At 49.7% G+C, this 8,411-nt stretch overlaps 1 protein-coding gene across 2 annotated transcripts in view; it reads right to left on the bottom strand.

The window, feature by feature from the left end:
• Positions 1-7,889, bottom strand: part of BCL11B (B-cell CLL/lymphoma 11B) — a 97,420-nt gene extending 89,531 nt beyond the window's left edge. For both annotated transcript variants that reach the window (XM_017807659.1, XM_017807661.1), the window contains exon 1: positions 6,977-7,889. In XM_017807659.1, coding sequence (XP_017663148.1) covers positions 6,977-7,034 — 58 coding nt within the window. In that variant the 5' untranslated portion in view covers positions 7,035-7,889. The remainder of the gene's footprint in view (positions 1-6,976) is intronic.
• Positions 7,890-8,411: the final 522 nt, after the last annotated feature.

Raw genomic sequence — 8,411 nt, 5'->3', positions numbered from 1 at the left:
AAAAAAAAAAAAAAAAGAAAAAAAAAAAAAAAAAAGAAAAAAAAAAAAAAAAAAAAAAAAAAAAAGAAAGAAAAAAACTACTACTTAGAGCTCCGGCAAGGGTCTACAGTACCAAGCAAGTAACATCTCTTTGGGAAGGAGGGCAGACAACGAACAAATTTAACTGATGTTCAGGAGCCGAACACACAACTGCTTCTGAGGCTGTAACTGTGGATGCCGAGGAATGGTGTGCAGCTTGCCCATGTACATTTTAAGAAAGTAAATAACCACCGCAGAGGAAGGTGTTGTAGTAAAAGCAGCTGAATGAATCATGCATTTATCAATGCATGCAGTTATTGATGCCTTTTCCCTCCCTCATTAAGAGGATACATATATATAAAGCCATCTACAGCCAATGCTCGTGCTTCATCAAGTGGTTTTTTGTAGTAACACTAACTTTAAAGCTTGTGGGTAATCCTTGGCCCCCCTTTATTTTTCCACATGCTTTCTCTGGATGCTACCGAGGGGAGACCAAATTCAATCTACAACTGCACCTCAACCCTGGAGAAACCAAACGGCAAACGAAGAGTAGGAAATGCTCTGGCAAGGAGGTGGAGAGCCATTTTGGGGTAGCAGGTCTCTGCAGGGAGAATTTTTCACCAGGCTTTGACCTGGGGGAGTGGGAAGGGTGGGAGGCAGAGGAGTGAACAAGAGGAAGGGGAGCGTGTGTGCATGTGCACTTGGTGGGCAGAGGTGACTGGGAGGAGGAAAGGGGGAATAGCTGTTTCTCTTGATAAAAGTTAACAGTCATGGAATGAAAGGAAAGCTACAGTGAGTGAAGTCTGAGGTTTTGGGAGGGGAAAAGGGAAGGTTTTCCCCATGGCTGTGCAATGCTAGCATCAGCAGTGGCCCAGGCACTGTACGCTTCAGCTTACCGGTCTGTCAAATGAGCTGGCTGCTGTCTATATGCTTCCAACTAGCTCAATTCAAACATTAAATGAAGTAGAGAAATCATCAGATAAATTGCTGGTCTTCTCTACCCAAGAGTGAAAGGTTCTTGTACAGCTGATGACAGCCCTGATCCTTTGTCTGACCTAATTTACTTCTCTTGAAGGTTAGAATAAAGCACGCTTTCCTGTCACAGGATAACCTAACCTGCATCCGCATATTGCACCCAAAAAAATAAGAGGACGCTTCTGCTATGTTAACAGTGCCATAACCTGATGGACTTCTCAGGATGGGTGAAATAGACATCCACTGACCAAAGCTTCCCATGTGTACGCCACTAAATTATACATCTGGGCAAGAAAGAGTCCCGCTAAAGTCCGTCCACAACGCACAAGCCGACTGCAGCAGAGAACAGCACAAGCCTGTTGGAGAAGCACACAGCACAAGCCCTGTGAGCTGTTCAGCAGCAACTTCTACATGACAGATGTGATTTTGTGTTTATTTCTCTAGAAAAAAAAAGAAAGCTTATTTTCATTTGCAGGAACTGCAGATTTTTTGCTCTAAGGACCTGAGGATCAAAGTATGGTTAAACTCTCTCATATCAAATCCTCTCGGCAGGGGTACATGTGGCTTTCTGACATGTAATCGACGCCGATTTCTGTTCGTGTGTGTCTGCTTTATTGCTGCACACACCTTCTTCTAGAGCTCCAGCTTCCTCACTCTGTGTTTTCACATCCACTGGAGCAAACATATGGATCTCTGTGGGTTCCCCCCCGCTCCCCGCCACCCAGAGGCTCACTCGTATACAGGTACCATTAACCCGATCACTATCTGACAACAACAAATGAAGAATTTAAACATTGTCTGCTGACAATAAAAAGCACCGTTAAAAACTAATTTTAATTAAAAACTCCTGTCCACCCGGGTCAATTAATCAGCCGCGATTTAGCTAAGACTAGATTCGTCTCGCTGTCAGCCCTTCTCGGCTAGCTCTGTATAGATCTTCGCATGAAAATCAATACTACAACTTTACGCTGAGCACATTTTGCAGCACAGTGAGCGCCGGGCGCGGCGGTGCGGGCTCCGGCGGCGCATCCCTCGCGTCCCGCGGCGGGGCCGGCGCGGCCATCGCACGGGCTGGGAGCTCCCCCTAGTCGCCAACCCCCGCCACTGGCGGACGGAGCACACGGCAGGCTCCCAACGGCCACCGAAGTTTATTTTGGAAAGTATTTTGCACCTACAAACAACACAGAGCGCAAAGAGATACAGGTAGAAATTGTGGAAGAGGAGCTAATATCGTGTGCGAGGCATTTTTGAAGCGGAGAGATCTGCTCGCAGCAAGCTCAGCCCTAGGAAGCGCCGCTGAAGTCAACCAGAGTCCTTAACCGATATCAATAATTTGTACTACTTCTACAAGCGCACACTCCACTAAGTCATAACTACTGACACATATGCCACAAGACAACCCTTTGTTCTGCAGAAAAACACACACTTTGCACAAGACAAGGGCTCCCACCATTCCTATTAAAGGCAGCCAGGTAGTAAAATTTTGAAGAGTTTTATTTCTCAGTATTTAAATAAGCCTGACAAAATATGCTCTGCATCTGCCGGCCAGCAAAAAATGCAAAATGGTTTCTCACCCACTGTACGTCTATGTAAGCCACTGAACACATCAACTAAAAAGGACAGAACCACTTAGATCCACAATCTAGTTACTCTGCACCAGTTCTAAGAAATATTTTAAAATATGAGAAACTATGAAACACCAGTAGTGTTTTTATTTATCTTGTAAGTCCAATACAAATATATTCAAATGAAAGGCAACCTGGAAGTCGACAGTACACAACCTTTATTTTTTTTTCCTGTCCTATTTAAAGCAAACACATGTAATGTCTTTTAAAAGCACAATAAGTTTTTCTGTGCACAACTATGCACGTACTATGAAAAAGTCAGCCATCCTTAAAATAATAGTAATTTCCTCCTTAATTCTTCAGTCACAGCATACATTCTTTGTATTAGAGTTGATTACATTGGTGTGGGTTTTCTTCTGCAGGGAATGTGCGTTAATTGCACTAAATCTAAATGCATTTTAAGAGAAGCTCCTTGAAGCAATTTGCAAAACTTTGACATGCAAAAAATCGTAGGGGTTTTTGTTATTATTTTTAATGACTACGTACACATACAAAGTGATACAGGAAATTATTGCTCTTCCTAGGAAACCTGTTGACCAGGTACTGAAGAGCTGCCTTGGGAAACCTGGTTCTCTACCTGGAATTGTATGATTTCACTGTATCTTTCCCTCACAATCTTTGCTGCTGTTCTGCAGAAATGTTCTTGCTTTGCCGCCTCCTGCAAAACTGCTACCAGTAAGCTTTTCACATGCTCTTGCCTTTCATATTTCCTTCAAATGAAAAATGCAGGGCTAGTTTGAAAACAGATTTCTTGAGTTTAAAAGGGAAGATCTTAAGCTGGAAAATCACCAATTTGAATCAAACCAAAATAACGTTTCTTTGCACAGAGCAGCTCAACACCTCAACCTCCTCTTCTCTACATAATCAGTTCTTTTGTATTGTCATTCTTTTGCATTTAAGTGAGCTTGGCTACCAAGTTTCCTCTGTCCACTACCAGTGAAGAAAGGTTCAGAGCTGCACTTTTCTCTCCGTGTGTTTCCCCCTCCTTTTTCGTCCTGCACATACATCCACTACAACGCTGCCTGGGTGAGCCTGGCAAGGACAGGCAGGCCACTCCGTTTTGCAGTCTTAAAGACCACTGTTCTAATGAGATGCTGCAACTCTGGAGCACAACTATACTGCAGTTTCTCTGCTTTTTGAGTTTGTTTGTCTTACTCTAAGAATCTAAACGTTTCTTCAAACACAAAGTGCATGAAACCAAATAAACTCCAGCTGAGCAATGTCAGAAAACCCTTCTCTCTCTCTCTCTCTCTCCGCTCATCTCTCTCCCCATCTCTCTTTCCTTGCCTGGCACAGACCTCTAGACCATCCTGAAATGCAACTCTCCTGAAAGACGCCAAAAAGGGAGAGAGGGAGAAAAAAGCCCAAGCTAAACACAACAGAAATTAAAGATTTCTGAAACCAGTATCAGTTCATCCCAGCTTTGGGGGCTTGACTTGGCATTGACTTTATTTTGGTTTAAGTGTTTTGGTTTCCCATTCTGTTGCCCGTTACTTTCCAAACTCCCCTTTAGAGAGGACACTGCCTGGCTGCTTTTCCCCCATGAATGACACTTCCCGAGGAGTGCAGAGCCTGCAACCCCCTCTCCTTCAAGCCTGCAGCTGAGGCTCAGACCTATGCACTGAAATGCCTGCGCTCCTGCTCCCCCAGCCCCAACTCCAGCCCGTCGCAGCCTCCCCCCACCCCCCGCCTCCCACCACCTCCTCCCCTGGATACCTTCATTTTTTTCTGCCACTGTTCAGTATGCAGCCCGATTTCTCCGCCAGCTTCCTCAGGATGGAGATATAGATAAATACAAGAGGGGAGGGAGGGAAGCTCGTACCGCTCTGCTCTCCATTCCTCCCCCAGCCTTCCCGCTAAACCCATTGTACACGCAGCTCCTCGGCACCTTCGAATGCTGTCCTGCCTCATTATTTACCTTCAAGTAAAGCGGTCAGAAAAGGCGATCAAATTGAAATAACAAACCTACCTGGCTCCCTTCTCCACCCCACCTCCCCCCCCACACACACACCCAGCAGCAACAGCAGGGAGAAAAGAAATGTTTCATCCCTTGAAACAAATTCAGACGTGTGCAACAAAACAGATTTTCCGCACACCCCCTTTCAACACCCCACATCTCCTCACAAGTGAGGCAGAAAACAAGTGAGAGAAACTGCACAGGGCGATTTAGGGGGCTGTTGATGCTATCTCTTTTAAAAAGAAAATTAAAAAACAAAAAGGGGAAAAAAATAAGAAGCCACCAACAAAAAGGGTAACACATTTTCCAGACTGGATGGTTAAAATCAAAAATGCAATTAACGAAGGGGAGGGCGTTGAGGAAGGGGGAAATCCACCTTTTATGGTGATGCAAATCTGGCTCCAAAATAACAATGAATAAAGAAAAAGAAAAAAAAAAACCAAAACCCAGAAAAAGCTGAATACCAGATGCATTTTCATCAAGGTTCCACCAGCTGATGGGTTGGGAGGCGGGGGGAGGGTAGTTTTTAAAAAATAAAGACGCACACAAAAAAAAAATTATATATGTATATATATTTAAAAAAAAAAAAAAAAGAAGAAGAAGAAGAAGGAAATACAGAAACAGCGAAAGAAATTAAAATTTCGGAACTCAAACCGTCCCCTAACAACCCTGTGCTACGAAAAACAATCCCACAGGAGGTGGAAAAATTATATACACATATATATATCGATTCCCAAGGAAATCTTACAAACAGAAATTTATCACCGATAACAAAGAAAAAGAGGAGCTTGCAAGCACCAAATGCTCCTGGCAGATGGCTCCTATTCTTGGCTTTCAGGGGAGGGGAGAGAAGCCGGGGGAATATTTTATTTATTTATTTAAATTTTTTAAAATCTCAACATAAATATTCGGATCCGCCGCGGCTCAGGCTCAGCCCCGGGCTGGCTCAGTACGAGCCGCCGCCCCCCGCAGCACAGCAACTTGCGGACTCGTCTTGCGGGGCGCGGGGGGGGATTTGGGGGGTGGTCCGGCCGAGCTTCTCGGCGGAGAGCTGGGCCACGGCGCGCCGGGCATTCATTTTCTTACCACCCCCATCCCAGACTGGTCCTATGCTATAGGAGGGAAAAGGGGACCCGCCTGACCTCCCCCTTCCCCGTGGTCCGGTGGTGTCGGAGCAGCAGGGAGCGCTGGGGGCCCCGCGCCCCGGGATGCGCCCCCACATATTCCCTCCCCCCCTTCGCGGCACAAGCCCCGCGGGGACAGGAGCGGCGGAGCGGGGCGCCCGCGCGGGGACCTGCCCCCTACTCTGCCTGCAGGCGCTCGCCCCTCTTTAGGGGAGGGAACGTGGAGGAGGGGGATGCTGGAGCTACGGGATGTGTGTGGGGGGAGCGCCTCCTTCCCTCCCCCCCGCATTATTTTTTCCTTTCCTATTTTTCTTTGAGGGGGTGTGGGGGGGGCATATATGTGTATTTTCATTGGAGCTTCAGCAAAGTGCAGCCTCCGCTCCTGCCCCGCAGCCCAGCCGGTGCCACTGTACGGCCCGCATTTCGTGCACTCCATCCTCGTCCCCCACCTCGGCTTTCCCCGAGCCCCCCCGTCACCGACAGACACCCCCGCCCGCACGTCGGCAGCCCCTGCCCTGCCTCTAGCCCCAGCCGAGCTGGTTCTGCTTTCCCCCGCGCTTCGGAGGAGAGTTCTCTTCCCCCGCCGGCGATGCACCTGGGGCAGGCAGGGCGCAGCTGCCCATCTACCTGCCCCGCGCCCGAGCGCCGGGAGCTCGGCCCCGCCGCCGGCCCACCGCCTCCATGTGCTTCCCTCTGAGTTGCCCCGGCCGCTGCGCTTCTCCCCCGCCACTGCCCACCTTGATCCGCCCCCCCCCTCCGCGGCCAGGCTGTCACGCTGAGGCAAGGCGCTCGGCCAACTTTTCCCACCGCTCCGTGCTGCCCCCGGAGCAAGGAACGAGGAACGGGGCCATGGGCGAGCCGCTGAGCCCCGGCGGGTCGGCCCAGCCCGGCCCGGAGCAGCGCGCCCCGCTCCGCCGCCCCCCGCACACGCACCCGCTCCCCGGGAGAGCCCCGCGCCCCCCACGCCGCGCTCTCCCCGCCGGCAGCTCCTTCCCCGCTCCACGCCGCCTGCCCTCCCGCCTGCCTGCCTGCCTCACCTCCGCACCGCTGCAAAAACGCACAGCAAACTTCGGGCTTCTCCCCCCCTCCACCCCCAGCCCATCCCCCCCAGCCACACACCCCCCTCCCCTCTTTAATTCCCTTCTCCTCTCCCTCTCTCTGAAGTCATTTACCAGCTTTGGTTGCTCATGGAGTTTTCCCCCCCCCCAACCGCTTCCTCCCCTTCCCTAATTTTGCTTCTCGATTTCGGCTCCGTTTGGTTCCAAGTTCAAACTTACGTGTGATAATCTCTCTTTGTGACAAGTGCTGCGGGTTTCCCTGCTTGCGACGGGACATTGCCCTGGCATTTACACTGGCATCGCCTGGAGAGCTTCACTGGTTTGGGGAGATGTGTTGGGGGGCCGATCCTCCTCCTCTTTTTTTTTTTCCTCCTTATTCTTCTTCTTCTTTATCAAGTTCTTCTTAAAAAAAAAAAAATCAAAAACAAAACAAAAAAGCCTCCTTTTTGTTGCTGCTGTGGTGCACTGGATGGGATTCCCTCTCAATTAAAAATCATCATCATCATCAGGAACATCAGGAAAATCTCTTTCTCGCTCTTTTTTCTCTCTCTTTCACACACTCTGTCCTTTCTCCACTGCTTCTGCCACTTGGACTTCCAGATCTCTTCTTAAACTTAGGAGGATATGCACCGCCAGTGACACTTTTCTCTTTCCCTCTTTCCAGAGTGCTTGGCAAATTGGCAAGTGCGCTTTTCCACCAGGAGGGTTAAAAAAAAAAATAAAAGAAAAAAAAAGCAGTAATAAAAAAAAAAATTAAAAAAAAAAGGAAGAAGAAAAAGTACTAGAATTGGGATAGCCCACACAAAAAAAAAAAATTTGCCAAAAAAAAAATGTTTTTCAGAGATTGACCCTTGCTGGGTAGATATATAGAGAGAATTTTTTTGAAAAGGGGTAGCCGAAACTGTGTCTCCTCTTTCCCAGTTCAAGTGGCACTGCTTTGCCCTGGTGCTTTTGGATTGCCAGTGCTCCTGCACCACTTTGCACTCTTCCCCCCTCGCCTGGCACTGGGACTGGAAGGAAGGAAGCCCCCAGTGCAGCTGGGCTGGTGCTGGCTATTACTATTATATATTGCAATGTGAAGATGGCGGAGTCCTGGTTCTCTGGGAGCGCTCTGTCTCTCTATGGCTGGGGCTGCCTCTGTACAATGGGATAAAATTCAAGTTCAAGTGCGGACGTGACGTTTAATCTGCACTAGAGACAAAAAGACCCAGAGAGTAGGAGCACTGGGGGCGACTAGCGGTGGCTTTTTAACATTGTACCCTGCAAGAGAACAAGAAACGCCACTCGCACACACCGCACACACCGCACACGCACACACACCGCACACGCACCAACTACGGCACACGCAGGGCTCGCCGCCGCTCCGGGCTTTGTGCAGCGCCGCTTTCAGTGCGCGGAGTGCCCGCGGCTAGGAAAAGAGCGCGGGGAAGGAACAAATCTGCATCCTCACGCACGGCCAAACTTCCCCGAGCCCGGCGCCGGCCGCAGCGGGGGCGGCTCGGGCGGGGGCAGCCGCCGGGGTTCGCGGAGGGCGCAGGCGGGGGGCGGCGGCGCTGCCGCCGGTGCCGGTGCCGCCGCCTCGCCGTTACCCATCGCGGCCGCCGCTCTCCGCCGCCCGGGCTCGGCTCCGGATCGTGCTCCCGCCGTTCCCGTG

Source organism: Lepidothrix coronata, unplaced genomic scaffold (genome assembly GCF_001604755.1).
Source record: "Lepidothrix coronata isolate B3197 unplaced genomic scaffold, Lepidothrix_coronata-1.0 Scaffold19, whole genome shotgun sequence".
Lineage (NCBI taxonomy): Eukaryota > Metazoa > Chordata > Aves > Passeriformes > Pipridae > Lepidothrix > Lepidothrix coronata.
Note: the sequence above shows the minus strand (reverse complement) of the source record. Positions and strands in the feature narration are given on the sequence as shown.